At 45.4% G+C, this 25,373-nt stretch overlaps 1 protein-coding gene across 2 annotated transcripts in view; it reads right to left on the bottom strand.

Moving 5' to 3' along the window:
- Positions 1 to 25,373, bottom strand: part of PEX14 (peroxisomal biogenesis factor 14) — a 141,017-nt gene that overhangs the window by 14,348 nt on the left and 101,296 nt on the right. For both annotated transcript variants that reach the window (XM_079143193.1, XM_079143194.1), the window contains exon 4: positions 14,504 to 14,632. In XM_079143193.1, the coding sequence (XP_078999319.1) occupies positions 14,504 to 14,632 (129 nt within the window). The remainder of the gene's footprint in view (positions 1 to 14,503; positions 14,633 to 25,373) is intronic.

The following is a 25,373-nucleotide window of genomic DNA, read 5'->3' as shown; positions in this document are numbered from 1 at the left end:
TGCCCACTGTTCTCAGGGTGCTGGGGAGCCTGGGCTTCATGCCAGCCACGAGAAGTCTGTACTGTCAATGGGAAGTTGACCAGAGGGCACCAAGCATGCTGCTGTGCCAGGGAAGGTGGGCCCTGGAGGTGATCTGGGGGAGGGGGAGGAAGGAAGGACAAGCACCTCGAAGCTCTAGGAAGGAGCACCACAAGCCAGCCCCACGCTGTGCTGGAGACACCCGAGTGCTTCTGCTGTCACCTCTCTCACCTGTGCTCGCCAGCTCTCAGAGGTGTCCTATCCCCACTGGTGTTGGATGACCAAAGCAGAGGAACAGGACTCCCTTCAAGGTCCACGACAGGACACGCGTGCACAGGCAGGAACGCAGCCCAGCCAGGATTCAAGTCCCAGAGACTTTAAGTGAACAAGAGTGAAACCCCTCCTCCCTGGGCTGCTGTGCTGTCAAGAGACAGAGGGGACAGACAAAAACTTCTCCCTGGCTCCACAGTCCCCTGTGTCTCCCACCTATGGATTCCACATAAGATTCCCCAACATGACCCAGCCTCCTCTGGGTATAAAACCGTAATCAACATGTGGCCGCTCCAGGTCCTCAATCCCCATTTTTTGTTTCACATGTTTTGGACACACATGGCTTTGTCATCTAATAGTGGGGGCCAGTCCACTACAGAAAGGTTTCCTACTCCACCACCACCAGTCACCATTAATAGTTTCCCGTTTATCCTTCCAGAGAGTTCTATACACATAGAAGACAACACAGACAAGTCCTATTTTCCCTCTTTCCAATCTTCTTTCTCCCTTCAGCTGTATAGTACTCCATTTAACCCGTTCCCTGCTGGGGATATCTAGCTCACCTCTGGCCATCGGTGACCGTGCACGCATCAGCTCCCATACAAGACTCCCTAGGGTCCGAGGCACGTGCATTTGTGCAGAATTTGAGAAATTCTGCAAAACGGCCTCCGTGGGGTCCAACCGGCGTCCCCACAGCCAGCCCAGTGTAACGTGTGGATCACATGCAGATTCCCGCCCGTGGTAGCAGGAGAGTGGGCTTCGCTCTGGCTCTAATTTGCTCAATCTTATTTTGAGTGAGGACTGGGAGCTTCTTCAGGTGTACCGCGTGTCCTCCAACCAACCTGAGCTCTTTCCCTGAGCGCTTGTGTACCACACGGGTATTAGCCCTCGTGACACAAATCACCAACGCCTTCCAGCTCATGTTTGCTGGGTCCTGCTTATGCTTTCACGGCATGCCGGCGTTTTTCACGTTCATGTAAATTTATCAATCTATTTTTTGTGGGTTCGGGGGTTTGTGTTAGGGTTAGCAAGGACATCGGCCAATCCCTTCCAAGGCATGTGACACCAGCAAGGTATTCAAGCCTAAGAATTCATCTTGGAAAGAGGACAGCGTGACTTCACCCTATTGTACACATCCCCATGCCACATGAACCACCTCTTGTTAAACAGGAAGCTCTCAGACCACAGAGGTAGGCTGATCTTTCATCCTGACCCTGGGACCTGGGCCTCTGAGTCCCGCTCAAGTCCCTCCTTTGTCCCACTTTCTCTTATAGCTAGATTTGCTGTGTTCCAGAGGCAAAATTCAACATCTAGTACAAGTTCATTTTTAGGAGGAAAAAGTAAAGGGTAGAGAGAGCCATGCTTGGGAGGGCTTTAATCCACACCCAGGATGTCCACCATGCAGCCAAAAGCCTGAGAAAGAACTCCTTCCTGTGGGGCCTTGTATCCAGCGCACAGCACCACTGACTCTCGGACACCTTCTAAATACCTTACAAGGAAGCAGCCGGAACCAGGCTAAAAACATGATCGAACCCCAAGTCTGCTAGATGCTCCTGCTTCCCTGCAGACACGCCCAAAGCACCTCACACACTACCGCCTTCTCTTGGGGACTCTGAGCTGCCAGGGTGGAGCAGATGCTGCACCCTGGGGAGCCAGGAGCCAGGGCCCCTGCACAGCTGCCCACCTTGTCAGAGCTCCGCCCCCAGGACCTGAGAAACACCTGTGGTTCACTGCCCCTCACCCTTCACCCCTCACTGCTGCTCCATTCCTGCTGGGCTCACAGTAAGAACATTTTATTGCCCCCTGGTTTTCATTATTAATGAAAAGGGACCAGAATGATCTTTCCTAAAGTTCAGAGAGTCTATAAAGACAAGAAGCTGAAATGCCATTTTACTCGTTTTGGAGATGTGTGATACAATTCCTTCTTGTGGCAAAATGAAGAAAAAACTTGGGATGGAAGTAACTCTTACCCATTGTGCGGCTTCCAAGGGCAACAGAGCAGGGCCACTGCAAATCACTCTAGTGGCCCCAACCAGCTCACACCCCAGCACCTGGATTCCTGTCCCTGCCTACTCTGGGCTCAGTATTTCCCAAGTCCAGTGCAGACCCTGCACAGAAGTCAAACCCAGGGCTCCTGGGACAGCAGACTCTTCTATCACTCTGCTCCCAAATGTCCAAGGGCATAATCTAGTAGGGTCAGCCACTCTTCTGCTCCAACTGGGAAGGAAGAGAAGTGGAATGAGTGAGCCGTGTGTGTGTGTGTGTGTGTGTGTGGATTGAACCCAGGGGTGCCTCAGCACTGAACTTTATCCCCAGTCCCTGTCTATTTATTTATTTATTTGCAAACAGGGTCTAAGTTGCTGAGGTTCACCTTAAACTTATAATTTTCCTGCCTCAGTCTTCCAAGTTGCTGGGATTACAGGCACGTGTGCCACTGTACCTGGAATGAATGAGCTTCTTAAAAGCTGTAGAGCCTCAGGTCCTGATGCTGACCAGTCAGGCAGACCAGCCAGAACAGGGGTGAGAACCTGGGATCAGAGGCCCAGTGCCACGTGTCCAGTCAGATGGTTCTCCAACAATTTTCTGTGCTTATGAAGCACAGGTCCCTTGAGTTTTACCAGTCACAAAGAACCCAGGAACAGTGGCATATCTGCTGTGTGCCCACTCGACCATCTGCAACACTTCCCTGGCAGGCCTGACCAGCCAACTGGTAGAACGGCACAACTCCTCTCCAATACACACCTCTGGTCTATTTCTTTGAAGGGCAAGGGACAGTTGACTGGCACCAATGACTGTCCTACACAGCAGAGTGTTTTTGGGATTGTTACGCCATGGGCTGCAACAAGATCAGAGGACAAAGTGCTGTGGGGAGGTGGGGTGGGGCTCTGGAAACCCAACACCTTCCTTCACCTTCCAAGGGCTCCATGAAGCAGCCTGAGCCCTGCGGGTCTCCACAGAGTCTGCCACCCAAAGGCTCAGGTTAGGTGACCATGATGCACAGTGGTTGTGTCAGGGGCAGCAGAGCAGCACCCTCCACTCCTTAACTGAACATAACAAAACCAACTTTGCTCAATTTCTTTACCTATATCTCTATCAATTAAGAAATTCTCACTTTAGCAGGGAAGGCCTGACAAAATCAGTGAGCACACACTAGTGGGACAGGAATTGCGTACAGTACAGAATGTTGCACTGGCGAGCACTAGTGCCACGGAAATCCCAAGGTCCAGGACGGTCTCAGCTGCAGCACTGTGTCAGCTGTCACCAAGTCATCCTGCTGAACAGAGTGAGCTGGCAAAAAGCAGCCATTGTCACACCCCTCGGGAGGCAGACAGCCCAAGCCAAGACCTGGCTCCTTGCGGGCATCCTGTGAGAGCCCATCTTTTTGTTCCTCATGGGCTGACTGCTATCTGCAGGGCCACCTTTAGGCAGATGTGTGTGTCTATATCCCCTCTCCACAGAATAAACACAAACTCTGAAAGGCTGAGGTGGAAGGACCACTTGAGCCCAGGAGTTCAAGGCTAGCCTGGGCAACATAGCAAGACTCCTCATCAAAACACAAAAACAGCCAGGCACAGTGGCACATATCTGTAATCCCAAAGATTTGGGAGCCTGAGGCAGGAGGATTCCAAGTTTGAGGCCTCAGCAATTTAGCAAGACCCTGTCTCAAAAGGAAAAAGAAAAAGGTGAGGAGCTGGGGATGTAGCTCAGTGGCAAAGTGTCCCTGGGTTTAATTGCCAATTCCAAAAAAGACACAAGAACTCTCCCACAGAATTCAAAAAAGTGGACAGAGTGATTGATTGCCTAGTAGGCACAAGGCCCTGGGTTCAATCTCCAGCACCACAAAAAAACAAAAGGAAAAGGAGTCAACACAAGGCCAAGTGTGGCAGAGTAGAATGCCAAGCATCATGACCCACACCTACAATCCCAACAACTTGGGAGGCTAAGGCAGGAGGATCCAAGGTTGAGGCCAGCCTCAGCAACTTAGCAAGACCCTGTCTCAAAATAAAAAATAAAATGGACTCAGTGGTAAAGTGCCCCTAAGTGTAATTCTTGGTACCAAAAAAAAAAAAAAAAAAAAAAAGGAGGGGAAAAAAGGAGTTAAATAAACTCCAGAAATAGAAATATGCATATATGACTGATTTTTTTTTAAGTTGTAGACGGACCCAATATCTTTATTTCATTTATATGTGGTGCTGAGGATTGAACCCAGTGCTTCACACGTGCTAGGCAACTGCTCTATCACTGAGCCCCAGCCCCAGCTGATTTTTAACAAAGAGGTCAAGGCATTCTATGGGGAAAGATAATCTCTGCAATAATTATGCTGAAACAACTGGCTATTCTGAGCAAAAGAAAAAGAACCTTGATCCTCACACTAAATACAAAAATTAACACAAGATGGATCACGTGTGTAAACAAAACCCAAAAACTATAAAGATTCTATAAGAAAACCAAAAACAAATAAGGAAATCTTTGTAATCTTGGAGTAGGCAGATATCTTAAAATACAAAAAGCATGAACCATAAAAGGAAAAATGGTAATATACTCATCATTTAAATTTACAACTTTTGATTTTCAAAAGGCACTGTCAAGAAAATGAAAAGTCATAGAAAATATCCGCCAAACACATATTTGATATAGGACTTGTAACTATAATATATAAAAAGTTCTGATGATTCAATAATAAAAAACAAGTTTTTTTTTTTTAATGGGCAAAGAGACCTCACAAAAGTAAAGAAATTACCAATAAGAAAATGAAATATGCTTGACATTATTAGTCATTAGGGAAATGCAAATTAAAAGTACTCTGAGATTGTATTACATACACGTTAGAATTGCTAAACTTCTAAACTGATGACACCAGACTCTGGCAAGGATGGAGCAACTGATACACTCGCCTACTGCTGACAGGAACACAACAGGACAGCCATGATGGAAAACAGTTTGATAGTTTCTTATAAAGCTAAATGTAAACCTAACGTGTGGCTAAGTCAGTCCCCATCTGGGTATCTACCCAAGAGGAGTGAAACATGACAGCCAACAACTGGGACAACCCAAACAACTGCCAAAGGGTCAATAGACACAGCCGAGACAGCTGGTTGACTCCCCCCAGCTTGCTTTTACATAGCCATGAGCTAAGAAAGATTATTACACTTTTTTTGTCTTAAGCATTCTTTTTTGTTTTTTAACCTTTATGTATTTGTTTGTTTGTTTTCAGGTGGTGCTGAGGAGGGAACCCAGGGCCTCACATGTGCCAGGCCAGTGCTCCATCGCTGAGTTGCAGCCCAGTCCCCAGATTCTTATGCTTTTAAAGGACCATAGTAGGGGAAAAGGGAGAGTGGAAAGAAGAGGAAGGAGGAAAAAGAAAAGGTAGGAGAAGATGGAGAGAGGAAAAAGAGGAAGGAGGGAAGAGGAGAATATGTGGCAGCCAGTATATGTGGCTCACATCGTCTACACTGTTTATTATCTAGTCTCTTAAAGAAAAGGTGTGCTGACCCCTGAATGCAATTCAGCAATAAAAAGGAATGAACTATATACACATAAGTAGTTCAATCAAAAAATATCCCGCTGAGGAACAACGTGATGTGTATCCATACATGGAATACTATTCAGCAATAACAGGGACAGAATGCAGATACCTGCTACGACAAAGATGAACCCCAAAATAAGTAAGTAACACCCAAATAAGCCAAACCCTATTCTATGACTCCACTTACTGAAATGCCCAGAGAAGGTAACTTTCTAGTGATTCAAAGTAGATTAGTGATTGCCTGAGGCTAGAGGCAGGAACAAGATTAAGAGTAAATGGGGGCTGGGGATATAGCTCGGTTGGTAGACTGCTTGCCTTGCAAGCACAAGGCCCTGGGTTCAATCTCCAGCACTGCAAAAAAAAAAAAAAAAAAAAGAGTAAATGGGCCCCAAGGATCTTGTGGGGGGAAAGTGATCTAAAACTGATTTATGGTAATGGTGCACTACTCACTAAAGTTACTAAGAATCACTGAGTTGTACACTTGAAATAAATGCATTTCAAGATATGTAAAATATACTTTGATAGCTTTGTTTAAAAAAAATTAAAGCTGGGGCTGTAGCTCAGTGCAAAAGCACTTGCCTAGCACCAAAGGAGGCCTGGGTTCACTCCCTCAGTATTGGGGGGAAAAAAACAGTTTTCAAAATAGAAGCCTAGAAACAGATCCATGTATCTACGGTCAATTGAAGATTCATAAGACACAAGTAACAGTATACACCTGTAATCCCAGCTATTCTGGAGATTGAGGCAGGAGGATTCCAAGTGTAAGGCCAGCCTGGGCAATTTAGTGAGACATTGTTTCCAAATAAAATTTTAAGAAGGCTGGGGCTGTAGCTTACCTAGCACATGCAGGCCCTGGGATCAACCCCAGTACCACACCACATACACACTGAGAGATACAAAGAACTCAGTGGGACAAACTTCTGAACATAAGATGCTGGTGGCACAGCAGAACAGTCATACAGAGCATCACCTCATATCACACAGAAGAAGAAACAGAATGAAGCACAGACCTAAAGAACTACCCTGCAGGGCTGGCATGTAGCTCAGCAACACAGCAACCTCCCCAGGCACTGGGTTATATCTCTAGCACCACAAAAACAAACCATCAAACAAAACCAACTAACGCTATGAAACTTCTCTCCAGAAGGATGCACAAGACAAAGTCTTCCAACCTTGGGACAGGCAAAGGCTTCTTAAGACACAAAAGCCATGAACTGTAAAAGGAAGGGGGTGGGGGGTGGTGGTAAATGTACGGCATCAAAACCAAAATCTTGCCGGGCATGGCGGCGCACGCCTGTAATCCCAGCAGCGCAGGAGGCTGAGGCAGGAGGATCTCAGCTCAAGGCCAGCCTCAGCAACTTTGTGAGGCCCTGTATCAAAATAAAAATCAAAAGGGCTGGGGGTGTGGGTCAGTAGTTTAGTGCCCCTGGCTTTAATCCCTGGTACCAATAAATAAATAAATAAATAAATCGTTTGCTTTTTAAAAAGCAATGTTTAAAAAAAAAAAAAAGAAAAGAAAAGAAAAAGGCTCACCACCACCACCACCAAGATCCAAGATGTCACCTCAACTAACAGTCAAAGCACAAAAGGCAGGTCACAGGCTGAGAGGAAACACTCATAATACATCACTCAGGCTGAGGAATTGAATCAGAAAGTAAAGAACTTTTCTAATTCAATACGACAATGAATAAGGGGCAAATGACTAAAACAGACTCTTTACAGAAGATATCCAAGTGGGCAGGAGCACATCAAGATGCTCCACTGACCAGTCACCACAGAAAGGCAAACCCAAACCATCAGGGATGCCAACACTCACTCAATGGCTGCAATCAGAAAGATGGGCAACCGACCATTGGGGAGGGGACAGAGTAACCAGAACTCAAAGGGCCAGTGGGAGGGTGAGCTAGTGCAACCACTCTGGAAAACAGCTGAATAGTTTCTTCTGTCACTAACCGTCCACTTCACACATAAACCAGCAATTCCACCCAAGATATTCATCCAAGAGAAATAAAGACTTGTACACCAATGTTCACAGGGGTTTTATTCATAATAGCTCAAAACCGGAACTAACCCAAGGTCCATCAACTGGTGAGTGGGCAAACAGACGGTGGAGCACCCACACGGTGGAGTCCTCGACAGTACACAGGAAGGCCTTCTCACGCACAGCAATGAGAGGAACCCAAAGACATCACACTGGTGATGGAAACCAGACACAAGAGTGCACGCCATGGGGTACCATTTACATCAAACTCTGGGAACAAGAGATCAAACAGGTAGTGAGAGGAAGCAAAGTAGGGCTGCCCAAGAGGAGAGAGGACTGATGGGAAATGGGCACAAGGGAACTTTGGGGACACTGGAAATGTTTACTACAGTGTTGGATGGTTGCATGGGTTTGCACACGCTTTAAAACGCAAATGGTACAACCAAGAAGGGTATGTTTCATATAAATTACACCTCAATAAAACTAATTTAAAAAAAAATTTAAAGTCTGTCCAGAATTTTAAAAAATAAACAGAAGAGCTCAGAGAAGTCACAGTTATGGAGAACAATGCCCAGACAAGGTGGGTGCTAAGGTCTCTTTCTGCTTAGCTAGCAGCTGAGACCAAAGGAAGCAAGACCTGAGCACTTCAATGCACCTTCTAAAAATGTACCCTGTGATACTTAACGCATTAAAAAAAAAAAAAAAAAAAAAAAACATGGCTTTCACATAAGTTATGAAGAACAAAAAAATTAGCAATCCTCAATGTACCTAATTTACCAGCTAAAACTTTCCAGGCACTACTGCAGCTAGCCGTGTGCTTCTTCCAGTCCAGAGGCTGCCATTACACTGACTTAGTGTTGCTCTGAACTCACACTTTCTATGGGGTCTGAAAAACTGAACACCTGCCGCTCAGAGTCAGGACGGCATTTCTCAACCTCCCCTGCAGACACGTGTGGCTACGACAGCAGGAGAAAGTGCAAGTGACATGGGCAACCCCCGCTTTCCTTCCTTCCGCCTGTTCTGTAGACCATACCGCAGAAGGGACAGTTGGAGCGGGAGCAGTCAGGCTGGGTCACAAGATGGATGCCCGGCAGCTATCGAGGATGCAGCGGAGCTGGGTGTAGCTCAGTGGCAGAAATCTTGCCTAGCGCGTGAGGCCCTGGGTTCCATTCCTAGCAGTGGGTGGGGGGTGGGGTGCAGAGCACAGGGTGCAGCTGGGTCTCTGAAGACCATAGGGCCTCCATGGCAACCTGGATGGCCTACCTTTATGTAACAGATGATTTTCTTCTATTTTCCTAGGTCCAGTCCTGACTTACTGCCTATTAAACCTGGTTTGAGTCCTGTCTCCTCCAGAAAGCCTTCCCTAAGACTATCATTCTGGAGTCTGCTTTATTCCTAAATTCTGACATGGAATTCTCTCAACATTCCCGCCAGACAAGATGGTACAAATGAGCCTCCCCTGCTCTTCCCCAAGCATTGGGCTTCCCTCTGCATCCAACAGTGACCTCCCAAAGGTGAGGCAGGCCTGTCCTCGCTTCTTCCCGACCTGCCTGAACAGTTCTCATGAGCTACGCTCACAGAAGGTCTCTCGAAGGGGCTGCCAGGACAGTGCCCAAGGCCCTGCTACTGTAGGCCTTTCAATTCCCAAGCCATTCCCACCACCACTGATGCAGTCAACAAGCATTTCTAAAACACCCGCTAAGCCAGAGCCTCAGGCCACTAGATTAAAAAAGAAAACAAGAGCCTCAGAACCATCAGTTTAGTAAGGAAGACACTGAAACAAACATTTGGGTGAGTGTGGCAGGGCACAGGGGCTCAGCAGGCCAAGGGGTACCTTCACACTGGTCAGAACAGGGCATGGAAAGATGCCCCGGAAGAGTCACCGGTGAACTCTGGGCAAAGACGAGGAGGAAGGCCATGCTGACTCAGACCAGCGCACCCCCAGGTGTCTGCCAGATGATACAAATAATTTTAATACTAGTCTAATATGGTCAATTAGGGCAGCTTCAAAAATAGCCAGACAATGCAGTCACACATCTGTGCCTCCCGGCATCTGTCAGGCCATGGTGTGCTGCCCCCAGCTATCTCTCTGACACCCCCCAGTGGTACCCCGATGCCCAACAGCTCAGAAGCACCCAGAGCTTCTTAAGGTCATCACATACCTTCATGTCCCTACGCTCCTGTCCATCCTGCCCCACCACTGAGTCAGTCGTCCCCAGCCAGTTAAGCATCTGCTCTCTGGGACTGCCCTTTCCCTCTCTGCGCCACCTCCCCTGCTCCTGGCCTATCTCGTAGGCACGCAGTTCTTGCTTAGCACTCCTCCCACCACACCAGAACAACTGCAGAGAGAGCCTTGTGTTACAGTTTAGATGTTCCCCCACCTGCCTACAGTACTGGGGGCCTCACATAAGCTAGGTGGGGTCTCTACACTGAGCTACACCCTAGTTCTGTGGTTTGGATTTTACATTTCCACCAAAGCCCATGATTTAGAGCTTAATCCCCAAGGAGACAGTGGAGCCTTAAAGAGATGAGGCCGAGTGGGGGGTCTCTAGGCCAATGTGGGTGCACCTGAAGGAACAGTGGGACCCCAGTCCCTTCCTGTCTCTCCTTTGCTCCCTAATCACACGAGGGGTTTTACTCACCATGCACTCCCTGCATTGCTCTCTGGCATCCCCACCCAGAGGTCTAAAAATCAAAGGAGCCATGCAATCATCAGTTAGAACTCCCAAAGCTGTTAGCCAAAGTAAGCCTTCTCTATTTATACACTGATTATCTTGAGCATTAAGCATAGTAACGGAAAGCTGACTAACATACCTCATTAACCTTTTCATCCCAGAGTCCAGCATGGTGCCTGGTACACAGCAGTCATGCAAGAATAAATGCTTGCTCAATGAAATAAGATCATCAGCCAGGTGCGGTGGCGCATGCCTGAATCCCAACAATTTGGGCAGCTGAGGCAGGAGGATCTTGAGTTCAGGGCCAGCCTCAGCAACTCAGTGAGGTGCTAATAAGCAACTTAGTGAGAACCTGTCTCTAAATAAAATGCAAAATAGGGCTGGGTGTGTGTGCCCCTTAGTTCAATCCCGGGTACCAAAAAAAAAAAAAAAAAAAAAAAAGAAGCTAATTCTCTCAGGATTTCTAATCAAATAGTTTCAAGCCCTTCCCCAGCCTCAGACATTTACATCCTATTTTGACAAGAGGCAACTGAAGCTATAGGTTGGTCTTTGAGGGGCCTAAATTGTTTATCAAAGACAGTGGAGGGGGGTGGAAATATTCAAGCCTGAGAAAAAAATTATAGCCCTACAAAATTTACACTAGACCTGCTTATATCTCAAAGCTGCTGGCTGCTTGTCTGTCTGGATTAAAAGAAGACAAATCAGCTGGGCACAAATCACTCAGCTGGCAGCTAGCAGGACTCTGTGTTCAGGACCATCCTGGCCTGCACGTATGTGCCCACCCGGCTCCTGCCTCGGAGTCAAACAGAAAGGATCCACCATGAGAACCGGAGAATGCCAGATCCCCCCCGCCCCCATCACAGTTCCATCTTCCTGAGCTCTACTCCACTTTCTCTAAACCCATTTTGTCCCGATCGTTCCAGATGCGAAACACCTATGAAAACTCACACTGAGGAACCAAAATGGTGACTCTGAAATGATATTTTAATATTTATTATGTTCATAGAATTGAAAACCTGGGAGTGAATGAGTTAAGCCCCGAGAACACTGGTTTATTCTCACACCAGTGACATGACACTTCCCCTGGGTGTCAACCTCCTGCCACTTTCACAAAGCCTCCCTGACTCTCTAGCCCACATTCATTTTTCTTTATTGTAATCTTGTGGAATTTCTTGTCTGTGTAATTAATTTTGACATTAAGTCACTATTTTATATTATTATCATTTTCTTAAGAGTTTATCTTTCCTCCAAGAGCCTTTAAGATTCTTAAAAAATCATGTTTTGGATCTCTCACCTGATACAGGACTGATCACCCAGTCGGTGCTTAATAAACACGGAACCAGTACCTTCTGGTACATCTCCATGTTCTCTTTGCTGACACTGGCATTTACTAACATCTCGAGGTCAACCACATTCACCAAAGAGCAGAGACATCAGAAGATGCACCCAGCGAGCACATCTGCCACTGAGTCCAGAGTGAAGACTGTGAGCACTGACACCTGGGGTGCTTTCAAACACGACGCATGAGTGTTTGGGGCTGGGCCCAGGGAATCCCATTTCCTAGGCTGCAGCTCAGAGATGGAATGTCCTTAAAAAGCCAAGAAATGGGAAGAAAAGGGCTGCTGGGGATCCAGACATAAAATCAGCAGGAACACACATGAACGGAGGCCATAAATCCCTCTAGGATGCAGACAATGCCTCAGTGATAAGCATGCAGATTGCACACCTAGTTCAGAAACTCCCCTGAGTTTGCTTGTAATTAAGGGGGTTAGAAAGGTAAAAAAAATATATAAACCCAATTAATCATTTAAATATTTAAAGTCAGATTTTTCCTCACTCCAGTATTAGTATATTTCATAACGCCAGCAGTCGACAGCCCTGGTTTTTACTGGGGTTCATTTTAGAGCATGTTTAAACTAGTCAGATTGAGTGATGCTTCCAGCAACTAATCGCATGTCAAATAAAAGATATTTTATGTAATAAATTACCGCTACAAGTAATTCAAATGTCATTTATCAGTTTTATTATCAGTCAGGCAAAGTCTTGTTTCTCTATATTAATCAAAATCAAGCTTTTTTTTTTTCCCCCTGAGCAGTTTTGACACCTCTTGGCAAAAGTACAGAAGTGAAGAGGCAGAGTCACCCCCGGAGCTGAAAGGAGCAATGTTAACGGTACAAGAAGAATGAAGCTCAGCAGTGACAACTAAAAACTTCAGGTATTTAAAATTACCATTACCATTGTTTTTATACTAGTGTCAAAGCAGGAAGAAGTCTGTCTCTAAGAAGATGTATTTTATTTGTAGGGCTAGGAGACTCAAAAATACTTTTACCTAAATACCTGAACGTGTAATGCTTTTTCTCAGAGCAACCTGGGCATGAGAACAATTCAAATGATTGAATTGCCTGCTAGTCACCCCATTCTTTTGCTTCTCTCAGAAAGACTAATAGTTTAACTCTTTGGGCCTCTGGAAAGCAGGCAACACATGCCACCCTTAGCCAACTCTGTGACCAACCAGAACAGTTTGTTCTGAGCAAGAAGTTTCCAAATAGCCGAGAGACCTGTTTGGTATTAAGCCATAGGAGGAAACAGCTGGAACACAACAGATGTGCATCTCAGAAAATTCTGCACCCAGCTGCCACTGCCTATCCTCAACAAATCCCATTAAACAGCTCAGCCCAGGGACACAACTAAGGAAAAAGTGTGGAGATTTAACCTTTGGCGAAAAAGAAACACATAGGGTAAGTTTAGAACTCAAAGTAAACCACGATGGACAGAAAGAATGCTGGCCAGAAAGAGAGATGAGTGCCATGCTGACAAGCGGCAGGCTCAGGACCCAGGAGCCCAAGCCAAGGGCTGGGTGGAAGCTCTGTCCCTTGGGTCTCAGGACACCTGTGGGCTGCGCAGGCAAGGCACTGATGACGAGACACTTGGGTCACGTGCCCAGGCCTCACCCGCTTGGCCTTATGCAGAAAGCAAGAGGAGGCTCTCTAAAGGAGATCTGCGACATGCAAAGTGGATTCTCACGCAGAGGGTGCTCCTTCTCTGAGGAGAGAAGACTCTACTGGCTGAGTCTACCTGCAGCCATAAAGCCGGGTGAAAAGCACGGCAAAGTGAGAAGGGGCTTCCAACTATGAATTCAGGCACTGAAATGAATCTGTTCTTTAAAAATACACCTCTTAAAATCTGGTATCTAATACTGCTATATATCATCTTCTGAAAAACTAAAACTTCTGAGATAGACAATTAAAATGAAGACAATTTTAAAAAAAGGCATTTTGGGGAAAGATAATAGAGCTAATGCTGAAATACGTTAAAGCAACGAATTGAGTGATTTTCCACAGCTTTGGAGTCAATTTTAACCTTTTCAGACTTCTTTGTGAGTGTATCTGGAGAAATACATTCACTAGTACATTTATTACTATGGTAGCTTTCATTTAAAAACAACAGAAACCTCTCCTGGGTCATGACATCATGTAATCATTAAAAGCGATGTTCAAAAGGAGACTTCACATTAAATCTGAAATTCTTTAACAGACTGCCACAACATGAACACACTTGGTAGAGTGAGGACAAGGGAGGGACTGGAGGGACTGCCAGACTACACCTATGAATGTTAACTTTAAAAAATAAAAGTAGGAGGTGAGTTACTTCAGTGAGCAAAGACAAATGCACTGGCCAATCGGACGTTCATGGTGTGACCTGGGAAACGGCAAGTCAAAAGCACGGGCAAGAAGGATGGCAGCAGAGCTGGTAACAGCGCACAGTTCCTGCAGTAATCAAAACACTGGGAACAACATAGTTTGTTATTCTGGCCCCTCATCTCCTCTTCCATCTTTGCCACATACCTAAAAGTCTGTCTGAAAGAGGACTGGGATGTATCACCTTTTGGAGACACTCAAGAGCTTTCTACTCAACCAGGGAGAAACACAGCTTTTCTTGTTTGCTAAGTCTGGGAAACACAAAACACTACTCTTTGGTCAGAGTCCTGAGTCCCAGTCATAGCTGAAGAAAAAGCGGGAGCAGGTGACTTACCGTACGGCTGCAAAATGAGGTGAGGGGGCTGGACAGGAGCCACCTGTGTGGCTGGGCCCAAGGATGAGGGCTCATCGGCAGCAGTGCCTGACTGCTGGAAAGCCAGATCAATCTCTTCATCGGTCAGCCCTGGGGAGAAGAGCATAGAACTGCAGGTGAGTGAGTACCTTTGGTCAGTGTTCATGGCTGTGACAAAATCTTCCTTGAGAAAAGGCCCTTGTGGCCAGAGTGCCTTGCTCCTTCTACTAAGTTGCCTTCCCGATTTCAGATTCTCCAGAACCTCTCTCAGTTGCAATTTAACCTTAAGCGACAGAATATTAGCCTCAACACTGCTTCCAAATGTGGCTCATTCAATTTCCTTAATTTATCCTTGAGTTTATTGCTGCTTTTGAAGTCGCTCCGTACTGCAATTCTCCATTCTTCCCCCGAAAACAGATACCATCAACTGCAAATGTGGCTCATTTTAATCTGTAATGGTGTTAAAAAAAAGAGGGGAAAAAACTAACAATAATGCATGAAAACAGACAGGGAAACAAAAAACTAATTATTGGGTGAGACGACTAATTAGTCTAGATCGTTTCCGAAGACGGGAATAATTTGCTTTATTTTATGACAAATGCAGAAATAAAAAGAAAAATCAGGACTGACTGTGATTAGTATGAATGGGATATAGAATGTAAAGAAGAAAATAAAACAAGAAAACAGATCAAAACAAGGCCAGGCCCAAACTTTCAGATGGTTATTGCTCTAGCCTGTCGTAGGCTGCCTGGATCGCCTTTGGCTAGTTTTTCTCCCCCCACCTTCTTTTTTAAATTCTCCTAACACGCTCAACCACACTGCACACACAACATCAGGAAAGAGCAGGGCGCCATCTGCAGTGGCTATAACATGTGGAGAGGATTTACCCACGGAGGGGTGAAAAGCAAGGGAGAACCCACGAAGACCCCATGTTTCCAGCAGGCACACAGCTAGTGTATTTTCAATGGGTCCAGGGTTGACTGGCGACATTGGCCACAGGGTGGAAGATGAGGGTGGCGACCAACCCACAGAACAGGAGTAGAAAGTGGTGCCCAGGTATGGGAACGACTCTCCCAGGGGGCCCCCCAGGAAGAACCAGAGCGCACAAATGCACTGAGCCTCAGAGGGTGGGAAAAGCAGGAGGGAGGTCACCACTAATCTGCAGACCACTCGGGCCAGCCTGTGCTGTTCCGGGAATCCCAATATGCAGTCGAGCCACAGCACAGCTTTTAAACCAGAGCCGAGAGGTTTTCCACATCTGGCCAGCAGCTCTCCATTAAAGACCCACAGCAAGGTACATCTGCCCCTAGGGGTAGATGAAGTACAAGGCAGTTCTGAGGATCAGCATCTTCCCAGTGCGGTGCCTGGCATACTGTGCTGAGCTAACAGAAGTGCACGGAGTGCTCAGAGCGCAGCTCCGCAGGCACCCTCCAACTCCTCAGGCCAGTAAGGGAGTGCTGTGCTGTCTGCAAGGGCTTTCCTTCTGAGCCCAGTGGCTGAGGCCTGCCCCCATGTCAAACTGCAGCTCTTCCCCTCCACACACGGTGAGGCCAGGGAGGAGCAGAGAAGGCCACCCTGCAGGAAGCCTGGTGTGCGGCTGGGCAGCTCCAACACCACTTGCTCTCCTCGGGCAGAGCGGGAGAGGAAAAGCTCCCAGGGCACCGGAGAGGCTAGGGTTGAATGGGCCAGGGCGGACAAGGGCCTCTTCCTCCCTGCATCCCCAGCTGGCTGCAGAGGGTCTGCTTTTCCCATGGTTTCTCTTCCCAAGCAGAACAAGGACAGGACAGACGGACAGGCCAGGCAGGAGCAGAGGACGCTCTTCTCCAGAGCTTTGCCTCTCAGTGTGGCGACTGCAGATCGCTCTTCCTAAACAGGAAGGGCACCCCTCTCCAAGTGCTGGGAGGGGAGACATTGTTTTAACCAGTTCATAATCGGCCACTAGAGAAGGAAGCAGCATCTGCGACGTCAGCACAGACTGCTGGTCACTGGCACACTACGGGATTCTGTAAACCTGGTGGCTGGTGTGCCTTGTCAGCCACTGGCTGCAAACGAGGATAATTTTCCCAAAAGGAGCATTCAGTTGCATTCTCATTTTCCCTTTTGGCTCTTTCAAGTATAAACAAGTACGATAATGTTTAACGCTGGGGAAATATACAGTAAGTCACAGGCTATGCCATGGCCCTGGGAGCTGGAGCTGGTTAAAGGCACAGGACTCCATGCCCACTCTGGCTCTGCCCTCTGGCTCCGAGCTTTTACGAAGCCTCTTTCCCTAATAAGACGTTCCTTGCGTTATCACAGTCCAGGCCACCAAGGAGGCCGAGGTTTAAAGGGCATCAGCGCTTCCTTGCAAGCTCTTGTTTGTCAGAAACCTTATCATCTGATGCGCTAAATTTACACCGGCTAGAATTCTGATATCCCTATTTCTCCGAGAGTCAGAGCTCTGATTTCGTTATAATAAATGACTCATTTTTCCTCTTTTAAAAAAATAAGCATTTTAACAAGCTCACTGGCTAATATAATTTCAGAGCTGGAGCATTATTCTAGTCATCGCCCTCTCCAGCAGATAAAAACCCAAGGTCCAAAAAGGGCGAAAACTGCCCCACTTCACACGTGTCCAAGGAAATGGCACTGCTAGTGTAGACCCAAGGCTCTCCATCGAGCCCAGCTACAAAATATCAGGTGACAATTCAGAAATTATGCCTTAAGTCTTCAATCTGTTAAAGAGGGTCAGAGGAGGATTACACCAGTCACCACCCTAGGGACCTTCCCATCTATAGGTGACACCAATAAATAGTTTGGGGGCTATACTGAAACCACTCAGGAACTTATTCTTTGGGTTCTATCTGCAAATGACACCTGGAGAACTTTTTGAACAACAGAGTGAAAAAGGTAGAGTGTCCTCATCCTTGACCTGTCCTAAATACCCGAGGCCTAAATCACACCAGGCTCCATTCAGACTAGAGCCTATAATTCCGAGTGCCCTCTTCCTCTTGAGAGTCTTCAACAGAGATAGGACTGACCAGCTTCAAAACTATGACAGGACTCAGGTGGTTCATCTGGGACTCACAGGGACAGCCAGGTCACTCACCTCTCCCCATATCACAACTAGTTACCTGTCTAGTCATCTGGTACACAGAGGACCCTGCTTTTTGGGATAAGGTGCTACGAGAGGACCTATATATAAGACATCCAAGTGGTAGTCCCATCTGTCCCACTCATCCCTGCAGAGATAAACAGTGCAGATCTTTGATTGAGACCTTGCAGAATCCAAAAGGTTAAAAGGAATAATAAAGGAAACTGCCAATTGTAAGTGAATTATATTTGGCTCTGAAAGCTAAGGCACAAGCTATATTATAAAAGGCATCTCTTTGCGTTGTTTACCATCACCCTGACTAATGCAGACCTTTTTTTTTTTTTTGTTTTAAATAATCTCATGCAAATTAGACACACACACTTCCTTCCAGTTGATTGCTATCTGCAAGAAATAATCTAACCACAGAGGGACTGAGCAATGGCTGAGGAGCAGAGCAGAGAGACGGGAGCAAAGGATTTCACCATCCTGTGGCATGCAAACCTCCTCCCCTCCCCATCTGCTTAAGACTTCCTTTAGCTGCTGCCTTTGGAAGAATTAGTCCATTTTGATAAAGCCTAAAATGTTCTCTTAGTTGAGGTGTCAACTTGCATTATCTGATACCACTAGCACTTAGCATTTAGATGGTCTTCCAGTAACTTCCCTTCTGCCACTCGGTGATTTTCAAGAGCTACCACCTCCCACCCCAGTCTATAGTGATGACAATTAAAATATATTATTGATAGAGAACAGCACTAAGAAAGTCCTGCTCAGTTATTCCACTCACTCGCTAGCTGTAGCTAAGAGGAGGAGGAAGGGACAAGGGAGCAGGAAAAGCAGGATGCTGGGCTTTAACTCTGAGGCAGAGAGTGCCACCTCACCTGCCAGCACTGGGCTGCCTGCTCTGCAAAATCACGCGCTCAGTTCACTCTCAGAATGCATGCGGCACCAGCACAGCCAGCCAGGGGGACTTCCTGCTCCTGCAGTTCTCTACACTCTGCTTCCAAAAATGTCCAGAGCTGTGAGCTCCCTTCACCAGATGTCTGCTGTCCCTGTGCAGACACTGGGCCAAGGACTTCTCCAACACTTTCTCCAGGGTGGGCTGCTTTTAAAGAACAGAGCCTGAGAGGACATCCTATTGATCAATAAAGCCTGCTTTTACTGCCATCTGAACGGAATGCCTCAGGGTGGCCACACCTGCCTATTTTTATCCCCTAATATATAAACAAATCTGTTTTCTTTTTCTAAAGGTTTCTGTTCAAATACAAACAAAACCAAAGGAACTGACTTGGTGAGCTGCACCCTACTGGGGTGAGCCTGATGCCCCGGAGTCCCTTCCCACGTCTCAGGCCAAACCAGACACCAGAAAGGGACTATCTTCTTTTTCTCTAGGACAGGCTACACAAGGGCTTCTCAGAACAAGTAACTTCAACACTATCCTCAATGACAGCTCGGTGCTGTCCCAGGTCTGGCCCTACACAGGTAAAACACAAAGACAGATAACAAAAGAGAGCAGTGTCCTCTGCATCTTTCAGGTCAAAAGGTTTGAAAATATGCCAAGTAATGAATGCTGGCAGCATCACCCAGCTCAGGCTGAGCTTTATAGTAACACTGTAGAGACTGGTTGAGACGAGGGCACAGGTCCCGGAGCCACAGCGGAGGGTGGGAACTCGGGCCACCTTCCCACCCATCCACGCTCCCTCCGTTCCTAAGATTTGGGCAATGGCTCTTGGACTCATGATGGCTGAGCCGCAGGTCACCTCTCTCAGAACACAACTAGACACCTGCCCTGGCATTCTCTGGGAGGAGAGAAGGCAGAGAAGACAGCTGGCTGAAAACACTCCTCAAATTAAAAGAAAAATCAACTCTCTCAGAAGAGGTTTGGGGAGGGGAAAGGGAAAAAGTATTTTTATTTTATTTTATTAACATTTTGTTAGAACAGTAGAGTACAATAAGGACTCTCAGAGCCTCTAAAAGTCGTTGGATGACCTGTAGACCCCTATTTCCCAGTGCCTTGTATAAAATTGAATTTTTTAAACATAAATTACACGTAATGACGACACTGTAAAAACTAACAGTAATGGAAAGCTGTGCTGTATTTCATTAGCCTGTATTATTCCGTGCCACCTGATCCAGCCGGGCCTTGTTTATGAGTTAGTGTGCTAGCAGATGCCGATGGAAGCATTTGCTTCGACCTTGCTCTTCTCATTGGGGCATGAAATTACGACGGCAGCACCTTGATATTACAGCCATAAATACAGTAAACTGCAAATTTAAGCCAACGGCTCCTATTGTCTCTGAACATAAAGCTGATCGGTATTTATTTAAAAGGAGAACAAAAAAAATATTATATATCACCTTGTTTATGGGGCTGCCCCCACCCACTTTCTTATCCCCTCCCCCAACCCCCCAACCTGTCTAATTCACTTGGCTAAAATATTAAGCAAAAATGCCAAACGCTTTCTTCTCCACTGATTAACTATTCTCAAGCAGTAAAAACAGTTTTTGAGAAAACTAGTTCCAAATATCATTAACCTGAATGAAAGAGTTTCTATACAAACTGATCTGATGGGGAGGGGGCTCATTCCCACCATCTGATATTGATACGTAAATTTATGAACAGGATGGGAGATGTTCCCTCTCCTTAAAAGAAGAAGTTCAAACAACAGGGGAAAAAGTTGCTGATAATGCCCTGAAACTGAATGTCCTCTCAGTATCCTTCCAAGAATCATTAGGTAGAAACGCTATTTCAAAAAGCAGCAAAACACTGCCTCCTGCCACCTAAGGAAAGAAAGAAAGATATCTACCCAAGAATAGAATTCTCATCCCCGCACAGAGCGCTGGGGGCCTCATTAAAACTCGCACCAATCCCCTCTTTATCCCAGTGAACCATAAAGACAGTATATCCTTTAAATACATTAAATGTGGAAGAAAAATAAACACAAAGACAAAAGGACACTGGATATCACCCAGCCACGTCTCCTAGTATAAATCACCGAGTAAAAAGCCAGCGCACAATGTATTTCACTGCCAGCTTAAAGACGGAGGGACCTGGCAGGTTTGTTACACTTGCAGTCTAAAGAGAAGGCAGGTCTACTTTCCTCCCATCAAGGAAGAGGGTCTCTGTTCTCCAAGGTAGAGGGGATGTGAAAACCCTGCCATGGCCAAGTTTACAGACTTCGAAGGTTAGTGGTGAAAACTGGAACATCAGCAGGCGAGCGTGCAGGAGGCCCATTTTAGCAAGTCTGAACTAAATGCAAGTTTGGGGTAGCATCTCATTCCAAAGCAGATAGATTGGTGGTCACAGGGCCTGGTGCCCAGTAGTACCAATGACGTGGCCAAATGAACCAAGATCAAAGTTTCTGTACATTTGCTTTTGACAGGTTATTCCACAAGGCAGACGTACTCCCCTGGAGCCCTAAATCATATCAGCCACACCAGGCACTGAGCTTAGCTCCTTCCACATAAGGAGGAAACTTTCCTATAAAATTTATTGAGCTTCTCTGGGGAGTAGTATAACTGGTGAACAAGACAGAAGTGAACTGCCCCTTGTGTAACACAGATTGAGATCTCTCGTATGAAAGACTGGGAGGGGTTCCAATCAGCATCCATGATGTCTATTTTTAGATCTATACAGCCTCAAGGTTTTTTTCTGGGTTTTTTTTTTTTTTTTTTTTTTCCTTTTAATTCCTCTGCTAAATTAGAAATAAAAACAAAGAGGGGGTTTCTTTGGATATTTTATCATCAATTCCAGAGGATTAAGCATTGCTGCCTTCTAGAACAGTAGTCTAACCCAGCAGGTCTTCAGCAACAGGCCCTTCCACAGTACACTGAACAATTCCCCAGGAAGCAACTGTGTTCTTAGAGAGGATGGCAATCGGGAACCACTGCTATTTACCTGCCAAAGGCCAGGTGAGCCCAGCCCATGTTTGAACAAGCATGGAAAAGTCAGACTGATAAAACTCTTAACCCCGCCTATCCTGTTTCAGAAGAGACAGTGAAGGTTATTTTTGAAACAAATAAATAAAATGAACAAAAAAAAAAAAACTCTTTGCTTTGACGACCAAGTTTGTGGGGTCTATCCCCTATTGTGTTTTTTTTTTTTTTTTTTCTTTCTTTCTTGTTTTACAAATCAAAAGAAAAGGGTGTGATGGGGAGGTGATTTGCCCCCAGCCTAGGAGTGCTCCAGAGGTAGAACTGGATGTTCTGCCCAGAGCCTCTGTATTGCACCAGGGCAAGCAGAGGCAGTCTGGTAAGTAAGCCTGTGCCCTCTGCCACCACAGCCAGCACACTGCCAATAAGCCAAAGCCCTAGAACGAAAATCCCAAAGAGAAGAAAAACTAAAAGAATAGATGGAATATGGGTGAAATGAGGTAATGAGTACATGGGACTTTCAGGTTGACAAATGAATACTAAGTTATAGTTAGACAGGGCTAAGAAGTTCTAGTGTGCTATTGCAGTACTGTGACTAGACAAAAATCATATACTGTATATTTCAACAAGCTAGAAGGATTCTGAATGCTTTCACCATAAATGATAAGTGTGTGAGGAGATGGATACATCATCCTGATTTGGACACTATATAATGTGCACATGTCAAAACAACACATGGTACTCTTACGAATATGTACATTTTTTAAAACATACAATTTGTGTGTTTCAGCTGAAAAAACTTTAAATAACATGCAAATTATTTCTTAAAAGAATACATATGTATCTACACAAATGCATATTTAGTTGTATACATACATGAAGTAAAAAGAGAATAGATACAAAACTGGTAACTATGACTATATTAGGAGAGAGGTTAAGAGCTGAGGACAGACTGAAGGCAGACTATTTATTGTACAGTCCTAGTGAATTTTGTTCCCTGTGAATAAATTTGACCCAAAAGGATAAACTACATTGACTTTTTTTCCCAGGGTGGAGGACCGGACTCAGGACCTTGCGCTCTGCCACTGAGCTAAATCCCCAACCCCAACTACATTTACATCTAAGAAAAAAGAAAATATTAGGGGGGACGCTCAAAAACCTTGATCCTGAACAAAATCACTTAGGACAGTTATCCCCATTTTCTGGGAGAGAAAAACCAAAGCGGAAAAGACATGGTGTGGTGTCCAGGAACCGGGACTAGACTGACACCCACATTTCTAGTCCCTTGCTTAACCCATTGTGGCTGCAAGCGCAGCAGTCAAGTACTGAGGTGGCTGTTTTCCCAATGTGTTTCCAAAAGGCAGACATCTGTTCTATTTTGACACATCCTGGCTGCCCAAATGTTTCTTTCAGCTCTAAATATTTGCTTCACCAATGAAATGTTTCCATCACTGCAACAAAACAAACATTTGCTTTGGGGTGGGTGGGACGCCATACGCTGTTTCACATGGTCCTTGAAACAGCCTGATTTAGGAAGCAACTCCACTGTGGGACACAAATCAAGATGGAGATTTCCGTTTCTCAAAGAAAATCTTGTCACAAGACTCCAGTGCACCAGGACACACTCTCCAGTCATTTGGCAGAATGCTACAAATGCTCCTTTAGGGTTTTCTTTTACATCTTCAATCTTAAATTCATGATCAGAAGGTTGAGTATTTGGCATTCAATTTACTCGCTAAATTTTAAACTGCCATGCAGCTATCAGTTTTTTTTTTTTTTTTTTAAGTCCTCACATTAATCTGATATTAACTCATTAAAACATGCTATATCCTGGAGAGATCCAAGATGGTGGACTAGAGGGTGACAGCATCTCCCATCACTCCAGAATTCAGGATTCAAGAAGGGGAGGTATTGAGAGACTTGGACCAACATAGAGCCGCGGGAGAAACAACATGTATCCCATTTGTTTACAATAAAATATATATATATATATATAAACATGCTATATCCTAAGAGGTCAATAAATAAATTCTTTTGTCACCACCCATCTGTGTAGTTCAAATGCATGTGCTATTGGCTGCTATCATCAATATTACAATACATATAGCACTCAAATCCATGAGTGTGAGTACTTACTTAGCTACACAAGGTGAGAGAGCCAAGGCCTCACTTTTCCCTAGCTATTAAGTGAGAACCTCCCTTAGGCCCCTTCTCCCTAATTTCTTATGTTGAATGAGTATGTTATCTATTTGCACATAATGAAGAGACATATCATCTAAAATACAGCTAGGGCCTCTGTCTCTAAACAACAACAAACTATCGTTGGAGAAGTAACTCCGTGGTAGAAGATTGCCTACCATGTGCTAGGATCTAGGTTTGATCTCTAGCACTGGGGAAAAAAAAGTCAAAATATATCTGTTTCCATAGATAGCTTTATCTACTAGTAATAAAAATAACATATGCCAATTGCAGAAAATCTGGAAAATAAAGAAAAGCATGCAGAAAACAAAAAAAATCATGCATATCATCTCTCTCTACCCAGAAATGTGTTTAATCCCAGGGCCAGAGGGTGTTTTACAAGCTTTTTACATTTTTAACCCTTTGAAGCCCACATTACATCCTCTGCAGTGCTCAACTGAGAGTTCCATGCCCAGTATGTGGCACTTCAGGGGACTGTGCAAAGCCTAACCTATGGCACTCAGGTGGCAGCAGGGTCCCCGTGAAAAGGGTGGCTTGCTCCTTCCGTTTACAGGGGAGGAGCCGAGGCTCACAGGCATTAACCAGCCCACCTGTGCTCTCACTGCTGGTGAGCCGAGGGCAGGGCTGGAACTCAAGCCCAGGCTCCTCACTACTGCTCTATACAGCACAAGGAGAAAATAAATATTCCATCTCTTGTCCAAGCCGAAAGGGAACACTGACGTCCCTACTTCTAGTAAATAGTTTAGATACATTGGTAAAGTTACTAAGATGTAAATTTTTTCAAATCAAAAACTTTTTTACATGAGAAGGCCCAATGCTAATGAAGGTGCAATGAAAGCAAACTGAAAAACTTTTGGAAGATAAGTAGGTATCCAGTTTAAGAGTTTAAAAGATGTTCGTACCCTCTAACTTAATTTACTTTTAAGAAATAAATAATGTAGGGCTAAGACTTATGGACAAAGATGGTTGATCACCATAGTTTAAATAGCAAAAAAAATTAAACAGAAACGTCCAAAGAGGGATGATTAAGCAAATTGTGATACATTTCAATAATGTAGTTTTATTCAAATGTTCACATTCGTATGAACATTTGATGATATAGGAAAATGCTTTTACTACATTAAGATATAAAAAGCAGGTGTTATATTCACAGCATGATCTTAATTACATTTTTTTAAAAAAGAACAAAGGGAAACAATAGAGTCGCACCCTTTTCAACTTGATCTGAATTCAACCCAGACATGATCTGGGCTGGGGCAGCTCACTGCTGGAGCACCTGCCTGGCATGCACCAGACCAGAGTTCCATTCCCAAGGGCACTGGGGGCCAAAAACAAAGGAGAGAGGGGAAACAACCCTGCAAACAGGCAAGAGGCCCCACTGTTTCACTTCATCCCACAAGTGCCTGCTGTGTCTTCCGCTGAGCACAAGGCACAAGCTTGAACTCGCTCCCGGTGTTCCCCTTCCCTGCAGTTGGGGCATCTTGCCAGGGTCTGTTTCCCCCAAACTTCTTGGCATCCATATGCAAAAGCCCACATGTTGCCTGGTATTAAACCAAAGACCTGCTTCCACGTGAAGGAACAGTGACTGTACAGAGCTTATTAGAGACAATACTCCGTTCTTCTGCTTAAGTTCTTTCTCAGGGATCTTTTTTTACCATTATTTTATAAATTAATATGTAACAGGTATATTCCTATAGTACCAATTCTAAA

This window comes from Sciurus vulgaris, assembly GCF_902686455.1.
Source record: "Sciurus vulgaris genome assembly, chromosome: 1".
NCBI classification, from domain to species: Eukaryota; Metazoa; Chordata; class Mammalia; order Rodentia; family Sciuridae; genus Sciurus; species Sciurus vulgaris.
Note: the sequence above shows the minus strand (reverse complement) of the source record. Positions and strands in the feature narration are given on the sequence as shown.